This window comes from Danio rerio, chromosome 3 (assembly GCF_052040795.2).
Source record: "Danio rerio strain M-AB ecotype USA chromosome 3, GRCz13ab, whole genome shotgun sequence".
Classification (NCBI taxonomy): Eukaryota; Metazoa; Chordata; class Actinopteri; order Cypriniformes; family Danionidae; genus Danio; species Danio rerio.
Genome location: NC_141023.1, coordinates 31802998 through 31816045, shown reverse-complemented (window position 1 = coordinate 31816045; position 13048 = coordinate 31802998). Strand labels below are relative to the sequence as shown.

The window sequence follows — 13048 nt, the reverse complement described above, 5'->3', positions numbered from 1 at the left end:
GAACCACTTTACCCATCTTTCGGATGAGAAGTTAAACTGAGGTTCTGACTCTCTGCGGTCATTAAAAGTCCCATGGCACTTCTCGTAAAGAGTAGGGGTGTAACCCCGGTGTCCTGGCTGAACTCCCTCTTAGTCCTTAACCGTCATGGCCTCCCGATCATTCTCATTCACTTAATTGGCTGTATCACCGTTTCTCCACTCCACCAATAACTGGTGTGTGGTGAGCGCACTGGCGCCATTGTCCTGTGGCTGCCGTCGTATCATCCAAGTGAATGCTGCACACTGGTGGTGGTGTGGAGAGACCCCCTCATGATTGTGAAGCGCTTTGTGTGTAGGTCATACATGATAAATGCGCTATATAAATACACATTGCATTACACTTGAGGGTCAGTAAAAATTAGCAGGTGAACCATCCCTTAAATTGATAAACTACTCTGAATATTTTCGCAGCTTCCCACATGTCACAATTAATGTGTCAAAAAGCTAGATTTCCATCTGCTTGCTCCTTTAACTATACTTGATTATTCTGTCAGTCTAGTATGGCATGTTGTTTTGTTGCCATGAATAGGTGCATTTATTTAGACAGCTGTGAGGATTGTGCTGTTGTCACAACAGGGCTTAAGTATATAGTTCACCCTAAAAGGAAAAATCTGTCATCATTTACACTCCCTTTACTTGTTTTTTTCTTCTGTTAACCACACAATAATATTTATTTATGAAGACACTGGAAGCCAGTAACTTACATAGTATTTTAATAGTTGGCGGCACAGATTTCCAGCTTTCTTTAAAATATCCTCTTGTGTGTTCAATAGAAGAAAGAAACTCATAACACTTGAACTCTTTTTTTTAACTAATGACTTGATGAACTGTGTGCTGTGACAAAATTGGTGATTTATTGAGAATGAGCAGTATAGGGCAAAATCTGAATCAGTTTTTCTGTAATAATTGACATTATGACATGATTATTTCTTTAGAGTCGTATTCCTGGTACGGTCATACCGCTGTGTGCTGCTCAGTGTGAGCGCATGTTCAACACCACTCGAACACCTGGAGAAGAGACTGGTAAACGCACATTCATACAGACATGCAGACATAAATACGCATTAAGAAAATGGCCTTTGATGCAGTCTCTTTGTCTCTCAGATGTTCTGCAGCACTGGCAGGACAGCGAGTTTGTTGCTGTTTATCACAGAGGCCGTTACTTCAGATTATGGGTCTACCGAGCTGGACGATTGCTTTCACCTAGAGAGATCCAATTTCAGATTCAAAGGATTTTGGATGACCCCTCACCTCCATCTCCAGGAGAGGAGAAACTAGGAGCACTGACAGCAGGAAACCGGTTAGACACTTGTGTTTTTCAAATTGGGGGTATTGTGTGGATTTATGTCAGCAGAACACTTTACTGTGTATATATTTCCTAGATAGGTCTAATCATTCCAGAAGAACTTTTAGACAACATCCTCTGTGCATCGATTGTTGTGGTATTCTGTTACATTCAAATTTTATTAATATTAATTTTATTAATTCAAATAGTTGTCTTTGATTTTATAATTTGAGGTAAAGACTCATGGTGTAATATAAATTTTATGGGTTATCCTCCAAAAAAATCTAAAGTAATGATATTATAAAGGGTATAATATAATATAATATAATATAATATAATATAATATAATATAATATAATATAATATAATATAATATAATATAATATAATATAATATAATATAATATGACTCAAGGAAACAGACTTTAGAGTTACATGCATATTTGCATAGAAAAAAAGATTATTTCTTGTTGGAGTAAAAGGTAAAGTAATAGCATAACTAATTCTGCATAATACTCCGTGACAAACAAAGCTGATAAATGACTCAATTATTTGGTTGTTTAACATAGTTTTTGGTCATGAAAAAATGTCAGTAATGCAGTTTTGTCAGTAATGTTTTTTTTTTACAACTACAATTTTAATGAATAATATCCTAATACATAATAAATAGATCAATTATGCAATGCATTAACACAACCTACAACAGTGTTTTTCAACCACCTTCCTGGAGGATCAACAGCTCTGCACATTTTCTGTGTCTCCTTAACCAAACTAACAGCACGAGAAGGCAAAGGAAACGCATCGTAATGTTTACAGTACAGTTTAACAAAACTCAGCACTAATGCATGTGTGTGTGCTGTTTAAATAGTGCTTGTAATCAGTCCATAACAATCCTCCGGCTGTGTGTGTGTGTAATCCATGGAAACTAGAACAGGTGTGTGTGAGGGGTGCATGACTGGAAATGTAGTCCAAATAATGGCAAATTTGTAGTTCTATAGCTATTTGTGTGTTTACCAGCGATCTGCAAGGATTAGGTTGCTGGCGATTGTAACACAAACACACCTGATTCAGATCATCAGCTCATCATCAGAGACTGAAAGACCTGAAATGGGTGTGACAGATAAAAGACACATCCAGAACATGCAGTGTTGGTGGTCCTCCAGGAATGCGGTTGAGAAACACTGACCTACAATATAATGGCTGCACTGCAATGCACTAGTTAAAATGAATATTCTACCTATGAAACATGTCTTCCTGTCTGTATAATTAAAGTGATAAACTACTTATTAACTGAAACTGTTTACAACAATGAACACCTTAGTTTTCCATTAACCTCAGAGATATTTGCAACCTCCACCAGTTTTTTCTTTCAAAAACGGATTTCATAATAGTTTCCATCAAATCCTCCCTGATTACGGGAAAGGAATGTTAATAATTCATTGCACAGATACCACACCTGCTCAAAAAAACAGCACAGAATATCCACAATGCAATTTTTTTCATACAACTAATCCAAAAGTTGTCAATAATAAAATATCATAACCACACTCTATATAACATTAGATTTTTTAAAATATATATTATATATGTTATGTGGATGGGATGCTGGACAAAGGAGTGCAGATCTAAAAGCAGGGTTTATTATGCAGACAAAGGTCAGGCAAGCAACAGTCAATACAGGAGCAAACGGATTAATACGGGCAATCCAGAGTCATGGTTAAAACACTGATGAATGGTCGATAGTCAGACAGCTTACAACCTAAACAAACAAACAAACAAGGCGAGCCTAAAAATCAGGCATATTTGATTTTTGTACAAACAATGTTATATAGTAACTGTAAAATGAGAAAATCCTTAAACAATGTCTGGTCCTTTAAAAATCGCTTTAAAAAAAAGGCTGAGAAACAATTGCCAAAAGAATTTAAATAAAAATGAAGGCTGAACTGAAGTATAAATGTAAAGTTGAGGAAAAGTTTAAAATGGGCAATTCAAGCATGGCCTGGAAAAGCCTAAATAGTTTGATGAAGAGGAAACAGAAGCAGTATAATATTCAGTGTTCTGATTCTTCCTGTCTTGTGACTGAATCGAATCACTTTTATGCTTGTTTTAACAGTAACCCTGATGATGTTTGGTAACGGGGCGACATGGTGGTGCAGTGGGTAGCACAGTCACCTCACAGCAAGAAGGCCGCTGGGTCGAGTCTCGGCTGGGTCAATTGACATTTCTGTGTGGAGTTTGCTTGTTCTCCCCGTGTTCGTGTGGGTTTCTTCCGGGTGCTCCAGTTTCCCCCACAGTCCAATATAATAATACAGAAAAAAATATGTGGAACGTGTTTTATTGCGAGTTTTAACCCAAAAATACATCAATATCTGGTACCAACTGGTGCCCAACTAACAGTTTTTTTTTTTGTTTTTTTTTTGTTAAACCTTAGGCCTGGGACCACCAAAAAAAGACACATGTTAAGGACCTTATCAATTACAGATCAGTTTCCTTGACTTCTGTGATTTTTAAGTGCATGGTTTGGCAAGCAACTCTATTAGTCAATGGCTTGAAAACTAGAATAATTGCAATTAGCTTATAGATAGGAGCGTGGAGTGGAACATGCCACCCTCACTTTGATGGATAAGGCTGGAAAACATTTGGATGCTGCAGATCCTTTTGTTAGGATTTTATTTATGCTTTATCATATATGATTTTGTTCTCCTCCACTTTTGATAAAGTGTATATGCATTGATTTTTTTGAAGCAGTTGTCTCATCGCAGAAAGTCATCACGGCATTTCACAGGCATGTTTGTCTTCACCTGAATACACGATTCTTTTAATATCTGCCTGAAAGGCTGTTGTTCTTTTTTATACCCAAATCTCAAAGTTCATCTCACAGGACAAGGATATTTTAGGTAATCCACAGAGCTTTGTATGTTTTCTAAAATGACATCTTCAGCCATTTTTTATTAGCTGTTGATAATGTCATGCGCATCGTCCAAACTGGGTTTTTCTATTATATTGCCAAGCACCTCAGTTCTTGCGTTATGTCTCGTAGAGTTCTTTGAGTTCAGTATTACAGTGTTTTGATGTCCAACTTCTTGGTGCATGTACTTTTTAACCTTGACTTACGATGGCGTGCTTGTTTGTACTTTGTTTGAACATTAACTGTTCCTGAGTGAATGCACACTTTCGTTTTTGTTCGTAAACCTTTTTTTACTATGGTAACACTGGTCTGGGTTTACCTGGGTGCAGGAGTGTTGGGTGTCAGCCAGCAGTTTGTTGGATTGAAAAGGGGTATTTAGATATTATTTGTTATATGTAGCAAATAATTGTCTGAACTGTTTGCAGTCATTACATACAGGGAATGCCGTTGGCCTCATTGTTAGGGTGCTGCTCCGTTTAAATAGTTTTTAGCTATCAAAGGGTATTACCACACCCTGCTTACAAATGAGCTAGACCAGTACTTAACCTGTGCCGTCACCCGCCGTTGAAGCATGTCTCTTTGTCTGTTCATGCTCATGACACAAGAAAAACAATGCCAAGCTGTGCTTTCAGATGTCTTTAGAATATTAGACAGAACTATAAAGAAAGGAATTTTTAAGTCTGTCATTCACATACACTTCAAAAGTTGTTGATAGGAAAATTATATTAAACCACGACATACACTACCTGACAAAAGCCTTGTCACCTATACAAATTTTAGAAACAACAAGTAATAACTTGACTTCTAGTTGATCATTTGGTATAAGGAGTAGCTTATACAAAAGGCAAAGGCCTCTAGATTACAACAAAATAAAATATGATCATGCCTTGATTTATAATCATTAATTAGGACAGTAAGGTCTGACTTTGATTAGACAAAATTATTGTCGCTTAATAGAAATAATGTACAGTATAGAATATAAAGTCATGGTGCAGTGTAAAGGAATTAATATTGTGTTTGACTACCATGAATTTGGAGGACTGCATCCACACATCTCTGCAATGACTGAAATGACTTATTAAGAAAGCCATCTGGAATGGCAAAGAAAGCATTCTTGCAGGACTCCCAGAGTTCATCAAGATTCTTTGGATTTATCTTCAATGCCTCCTCCATCTTACCCTGACATGCTCAATGATGTTCATGTCTGGTGACAGGGCTGGCCAATCCTGGTGCACCTTGACCTCTTTTGCTTTCAGGAACGTTGATGTGGAGGCTGAAGTATGAGAAGGAGTGCTATCCGGCTGAAGAATGTGCCCTCTCCTGTAGTTTGTAATGTAATGGGGAGCACAAATGTCTTGATAGCTCAGACTGTTGATGTTGCCATCCACTCTGCAGATCTCTCGCACGCCCCCATACTGAATGTAACTCAAAACCATAATTTTTCCTTGACCAAACTTGACTGCTTCTGTGAGAATCTTGGGTCCATGCGGGTCCCAATAGGTCTTCTGCAGTATTTGTGATGATTTGGATGCAGTTCAACAGATGATTCATGACAAAAATCTATTTTCTTCCACTATTCCTAATGATCGACTTGAAGTCAAGTTATTATCTGCTGTCTTTACACCTGTGATCTGACAAGATTTTGTCAGGTGGTGTACATCCTTGCCTTAAACCCTTAATACTTTGGCAGTTAGACAAAAATGTAATAAGCATCCACTTAGGGCTCATCTAATGCTACTACTTTTTATAACATCTATTACCTTCAAAAGTCTGTACATGTTGCAATGACAATAGCTTGAGCAAGCAATAGGGCATCAGGTCAGACAGGATATGTGAGGATTTTGTACACACCTGCACCATCACTTTAATGTGAGTGCTTAAATACCTGAAATGAAAGCAGTTTTATACTGTGTATATAACCTTCACACTTGGATGCTACTGTATGTGCACATTATAACATACTGAACTGGGAGTGTTTAATGAACTACAGCTATTCACATCACCTCCATAAGCATCAGTTTAGATAACAAAAAACATTAAGCAGAGCCGCCCCATATGTTTAGTGCTAGAATCAAACTTGTGGATATTTCTTTTACATATATATATTTTTTGTTGAAAACAGATGGTGTTTGTTGTTCAGTTGTCATGGGAACTGCTTAACCTGTCTGCAGTTGCTGGTTCATTCTTGACCCAGATAAAATGTGAGTCATTCTACAACTGTGATGGCAGTTTCACACACTGCAAATATTGTCATCACTTTTGTCCAATCTTCTCTCTTTCAATTTTGGTGAGCCCTTGCAAACTGTAGCTTAGGTTTCCTGTTCTTAGCAGAAATAAGTAGCATCCGTTGTGGTTCTTTTGCTGCTGTAGCTCATCTGCTGCAAAGTTTGATGTGTTGTGTGTTGAGAAATGCTCTTCTGCAGATCTCGGTTAAATTAAGTTGTTAGTGTTGCCTTTCTATTAATTTGCTCTTTATATTACTCCAAACTGAAGTGAAAGTTTTTCAAGTTTTAAAGTACATTACATTATATTAACAATAGATGAAATGACAAAATGAATGGCCTTCCTTATTCAAAGTCAAACGAGAAAACGAGAAAACAACTGAACAGACCATCTGTAGCACAAGGATAAAGAACAAGCCTCCTCCACTCTGCCTCTTTACTTTTTCTTTACTTTCACTCTTTACTTTACTACTTTTGTGGATAAGGAAATAGTGTTGTACGCACTCCACTGAAGACATCCATTAGCCTACATATTTCATTTAGTTTAAGCACAAAGAATTGTTCAAAACTATTTCTAAATTCAGTTCTTATTTCCAGCAAACTAATAAATGAACAATAATAATGAAGTGTGGCCAAAAAAAAAGTTATATCCAAGCAAACATTCTATTCTTATGATCCATATGGTGAAGCAAACATCTTCAAAACCCGACAGATGGACAAATCTAAACATATTTTTTATAAAACAAACATAAATGTGCATAAAATAAATAATACTGCTAATAATAATATCATAATAAAAAATTCTAATTGACATGAATAAACTGAAAAAGACCACTGTGATGAAGGCATGGATGCAGTAGTTTTTATGGCTATATAGAAAATAATAATTTTTGTTACATTTTAATCCTTTTTTTCATATTTAAAGATATTTGTGAATTGCTGTACATTAAGCATTTGTGTGTATTAAGCATTTAAACCTACATAGGTGCTTAACTCTGAGCGGGACTTTGGACTGGCTTTTACATGGTCAATTAAGTGGTCTATTTCAATTTCTCAGAATGCGCCAACAATGCGTCTTAACACACCTCCTTTATAGACCAGCACACCCATTGGTCCACAAAGTAGTACAAGTGAATTTGTTATTCAAACCGCGTGGCAGAAAACGTGAAAATTAGGGTAGAATTAATCTGAAAATAGCAACAAATCACGCCAATCACATCTTGTGCCTTTTTATGCCTGGTGTATGATAGGACCCAATTTCAGTGACTAAGAGAATTATAAATGTGGAGTTTTAGAATGTACAAATGAACTCTGTAGTCTCTATAGACTTTCTTCTTCTAAGACACTTATTTTGATATTTTCAGTCTTTCAAAGAGATAAAATTAGCCATGTTTTAAATTTGCCATTGTGCTAAAGCATATGCATTTATAGCTCCGCCCTTATTTGAGAAGAGCACAACCTCATTTTAATTAAAAGCGAAGGTCACCAAAATGGCACAATTTGAACCAAAACCAAAGGTCCAGGATCAACGAGTTTTACAACATTATTTGTGTTGTATTTTGAGCTGACACACACACTAGGGACACTTGAGACTTATTTGGCCTCTTTAAATGAACTTCAATTGCACTTGTATGTTGACACCCTGATGAAGGCAAGGCATTATCAGACAAATAGACAGATGGGCCAAAACAAATGTTCCAGAGGTGGGCCAGACAGCTTTTGCTATCTCGGAGGTTTGTTCTTGACCCATAGCTTTTTGTTTATAACTCATAAAGGTTTGTAACAAGTGAAGGGTGAGTTAATTATGAGAAAACTTTCATTTTTAGATGAACTATGCTTTAAAATTAATTTAATATCTCAATAAGATAGGTAAAAGGGAGTTTGTATCTGTTATAGGCGCATGTTATCTTCAATGGTTAAGATGCTTAAATATCTCTATCCTATCAGGACACCCTGGGCTCGTGTGAGAAAGCAGTTCTTCAGCTCTGGAGTCAATAAGCAATCGCTAGACTGCATTGAGAAAGCAGCATTTTTTGTCACGCTTGATGACCAAGCGGAAGGCATGAAGGGGGAAAATCCCTCTGAGAATTTGGACCGATATGCCAAATCTCTTCTTCATGGAAAATGCTATGACAGGTGGGAGAGCAGCATATTTTGTTTGTACTTAAAAGTTTTTGTGTCCACAGCTTTGCTTCACTCCTGTTTTCTTTCTCTAAGGTGGTTTGACAAGTCATTTTCTGTTGTGGTGTATAAGAATGGAAAAAATGGGCTGAATGCAGAACATTCTTGGGCCGATGCACCCATAGTAGCCCACCTGTGGGAGGTGAGTCTGCGAGTCTCACAGCAGCAATTTACATGATGAACTTAAGTCATTAGAAATCAAATGTCACACTTCAAGTTTCAGTATTAGTCACCAACCCACTGGCCATTTATTTTAATTTTATCTATAAGCAGATGAATTGTCTGTGGGTGTTGTGAATAGACAAAGACAGAGTTGATCTCTCACTCCCACAGCAGCATTCATGTGTTTACAAAAACCATGGACTTTTAATCTTCTATTCAAGCTTCCAGACACAATAAACATTTACATCAAATGAATATATATAGTTTGTACACATATTTAAAAATTTGTTTTCATAACAATGAGTTTTTTTGAGTTTTCTAAATGAGTGTCTGCATGCACAGTGTGATTTCCCTAAAACATACTCAAACAATAAGTTTTCTTCTTCTCTGCTTTTTCCACTAGCGTTTTCCACTCTGCAGACGTTCTCGTGCTAGTTTAATTCTCCAGCAATAACATTAAATTTGCCATAATCCTAACCATTCACTCATACAGCTCTAGAGAACAGACTCATACTACAGATCTTTAGCCAGCTGTGGGCACATGTACTTTATATCTGCCATGTTAGGTTGTTTATAAGGCAGCTGTTTTGTCACGTTTCTCAATAACAAGACATGAAATATGAAAATAATCCAAGAATATCACCAAGGGAAACATTTTTTGACTTTTTTTTTATTTTTTATGAAAAGCTACCTATTGCATTGGTTAGGCTTTAAAGTATCTTGGCCAAAACAATCCAGAGACATTAAGCACTGGAATATATACAGCAATAGATTATTTAGTATTTTAATTTTAAGAGTCAATGCACCAGATGTTTAAATTAACAGTCCAGTGCTTATATACAAATGGATAATTAAAACAGCTTTGTCTCTTTCACTCTCCTAGTTCACTCTCGCCACAGACACATTTCACTTGGGTTACAACTCAGATGGAAATTGCAGGGGAGATGTAGACCACTCTTTACCACATCCTCAACGCTTGAGCTGGGACATACCGTTGGAGGCAAGACTAAAAATAATCTCTTTTCTCTATTTACACTTTCTTTCTTCCACAGTTTATATTGCCAAGTCATATGGCAACCATTTTTTCAAGGAATCTGCAAAACATCCAAGAATGATTATAAAACAAGCATGTACACTGATGCTCTTTTTTCATAATGTTTTGAGGAAATGTTAATTCACAGATTCTATGTGATATATAATGTATTTCTGGTTAAGGATTGTGCTATTGTAATGTACAGGTGTCAAACTCAGTTTCTGGTGGGCCACTAGAGCCAGACGGAATCTGCGGACATTTTTTGCTATTTCTGCAGAGAATTTTGTTAAATTTCTGTGGAATTATTTTGGGTGTATCATAACTAAAACCTTAATATATGAAATAAAAAAAGAATACCTTTTTAACTTTTATTTAATGTTTAAAATGCAAATCTAATTAGATTAACTTTAATTGGTAAATAAAGCAAGTTTGTCATATAATATATTTAGTAAAAGACAGAAATATTACTTTACATACTGTATTGTAGATAAATCAGATGAATGTTTTTATATTAGTCAATAATATTACTGAAATTAATAAAAAAAAAACTGAATAAATATAGATTTACACACATTTACTCAAGTAAATAAACAGAATTAATGATGGGCTAAAAATCGGCGGAAATCTGCAGAATTCTGCGTGCGCAGATTCTGGGTGGGCTTACCAGCAGAGTTTAAGCCATGATCACACTGCACTTTTTGCTCCATAGACTTCCATTCATACGCATGTAATTGTGAAAGACTGGAAACGCAAGTAAGTGCAACAAGTTTTGCAATTTGCAAAGTTCAAGCTTGGTGAACTCTTACCTGTCAAATCGCATCACATGATTGCTTGAGACCAATTGAAGATTTAAACATGACCTCTCTGAACAAAAATTAAAAATATAAAAATATGGACCAATTGCTGCTCTTGTTTAAGCATGCCCTTTTTTTCAGTTTTTTGCATGCTCAAACTGTGTGACCGTGTTTCAACTCTAATTAAGCACACATGGTTAAAGTAATTGAGTACTTTAGGGTTGTTTGAAACCTACAGGTAAGTCTATTGAAGCAGTGTTGGAACTAAATTGTGCAGGCCAGCGGCCCTCCAGAGACTGAATTTTACACCTCTGTTGTAGCAAAATAAGCTCACATAAAATTTAATATTAATTATTAATAATATATAACATATAACATAGTTTGTTGAGTTTTTCCCAAATTCATCGTTCCTGCAAACTGCGACCAAACTTGTACGTTTCCAACTAACCCTCTTGAGCTGTAGTTAGAAGGATAGTTCCTAGTTGTGTTCTAATCCTAGTTATCCCCCTATGCTTTGTTCGTTTAGAACATTCCAACATTTAAACTTGGATTGATTTAAAAAAACATTAAAACCAAGTCATGTCTTTTAAAGTATTTTTACAGTTCAGTTTTAGCAATCCTCAAATTGACATGTGCGTTCTCTTCATAGTGCACTTTGAAAACATTTATGCCATTTTGAATGCAGCCGTGGATTATGACGAAAGCTATGGGTTACCTATTATTTAAAAGTGAAATTTACGTTACATCTCCAAAGCTCGTGAAAACAAAAATATATAGCAAATGTTAAATATTTAAATTTATATTAGGTTATTTGTTAAAAAATTTATCTGTACTGTATATGACATGGGCTTGTTGGTTCAAACATTTCTGCAGTGGTTTGAATTTGTCAAATTGTAAAAGTAGACTTACAAAAAATAATAAACCTTATCCTAGTTAATAATAATATTAATAATAATAAAAAATGTATAATAATAATAATGGCCCTATATTTGCCATTTACATATATTTCAATTATTATAGAAAGTGAGCCCATGTTTTTATCAACACTAATAATGATTTTTTTTAACGGGTGCGTGTAAAACAATATAATTTGCACAAAGAACTTATGTTTTTTTTCTCTAAAAAAGTTTTTACTCCACCTAACAAGTTTGAAGTGTCATTATGGCCGTTTTACGTTATAACTAATGTGGCTCAAATGATGGATCTGCGACAAAGCAGCTACTGTTTTGGGAAACACTCGTCACTACATCATTCATTCCAAAATGATGCATCGTATTATGATAGTTCAGCCACAAGTTATGTCGTTGTTTGGGAAACACACTCCTGCACGTCTGAGAGCGGACCATGTAACTGTCTAATAAAGACCAAATAACTATTCTGTCCAGGAAGAATAATTGAATCTCTACCGAGTTAACAATTAATATAGCACCATGTAACTTTTGCATGAAGCTTTATCTATAGGTTAAAATAACCGTTTCTACTGTATGTGTGAAAACAAATAATCAAATGTGGGCACAAACATTTAATGACAATTACAGTACTAGATACTATACATCTATTTACAAATTGCATATAATTAGAAAGAGAAAGAGAGAGGGGGAGGGGCAGAGACTCAGGGAGAGCATGGCCAGAAAACCCCCCAAGAAGCCAGAGAGACAAGATAGGAGTGAGAGAGTTGCAATTCAACATCAGTAACCCAAAACAGATCATCACACAAATCTGAATCCCCTTGTTTTAACAAAAAAATGTAGTTATATATCTGATATCTAAATCATACTCGCAGAGTCTCTTTGTTTGGCTTGGAAGTCTCTTGATGATTTGTTTATATTGCGTCTTCATTCTGATTGGGTGAAAAGAACTAGTCCTGGGATATGCTTGGGTCACATTTTTTTGCTGGTGACCACTGACATTCAGGAGAAGCTGGAACAAAAAAGCAGAAGCATAAGAAAACATAATGTCAAGGGCAATCTCCTTTATAAAGGAGCCAAGGGGAAGTTGCCCTTCAGAGACAAGTTTTGGTCATGTCAACACCTCATTTGCATACCAATAAATTTTTATTAATTTGATCGACTTTTACCAAAGATATAATATCAGACTAAAAGTGTGACATACCGCAATGTGTGCATTATCAGTCCAGAAATGTAAATACTGTTGATTATACTCTTAAACAAGTCGGGTATCGAATAAGATCAAGATGGTTACACTCTTGAACTATTAAGTAAAGCTTCATAAACATTATTTAGCATAGACTTAGTGTTCTAACTTAGTCACTGAGAACATGAACATACACACACACACACACAAAAACTTTATGTACATTCTAAAATATAGTTGTAGATATATCTTACAGATACATTTTTAACAGTTCAGTGAGAGATTCAGATGTGAGAAATGGGACAATTGACACTGGGCTATCAAGGATCTC

At 35.7% G+C, this 13048-nt stretch overlaps 1 protein-coding gene across 3 annotated transcripts in view; it reads left to right on the top strand.

Annotated features, from left to right (window-relative positions):
* Positions 1-13048, top strand: part of cpt1a2b (carnitine palmitoyltransferase 1A2b) — a 59572-nt gene that overhangs the window by 22090 nt on the left and 24434 nt on the right. Inside the window, exons 9-13 of one of the 3 annotated variants that reach the window (XM_087244704.1) lie at positions 975-1062; positions 1144-1339; positions 8401-8589; positions 8671-8776; positions 9680-9796. In XM_087244704.1, the coding sequence (XP_087100830.1) occupies positions 975-1062; positions 1144-1339; positions 8401-8589; positions 8671-8776; positions 9680-9796 (696 nt within the window). Of the gene's footprint in view, positions 1-974; positions 1340-6353; positions 6493-6817; positions 7190-8400; positions 8590-8670; positions 8777-9679; positions 9797-13048 lie in introns of those variants that run through there. The other 2 variants (XR_015480966.1, XM_087244703.1) reach the window with 2 other exon arrangements.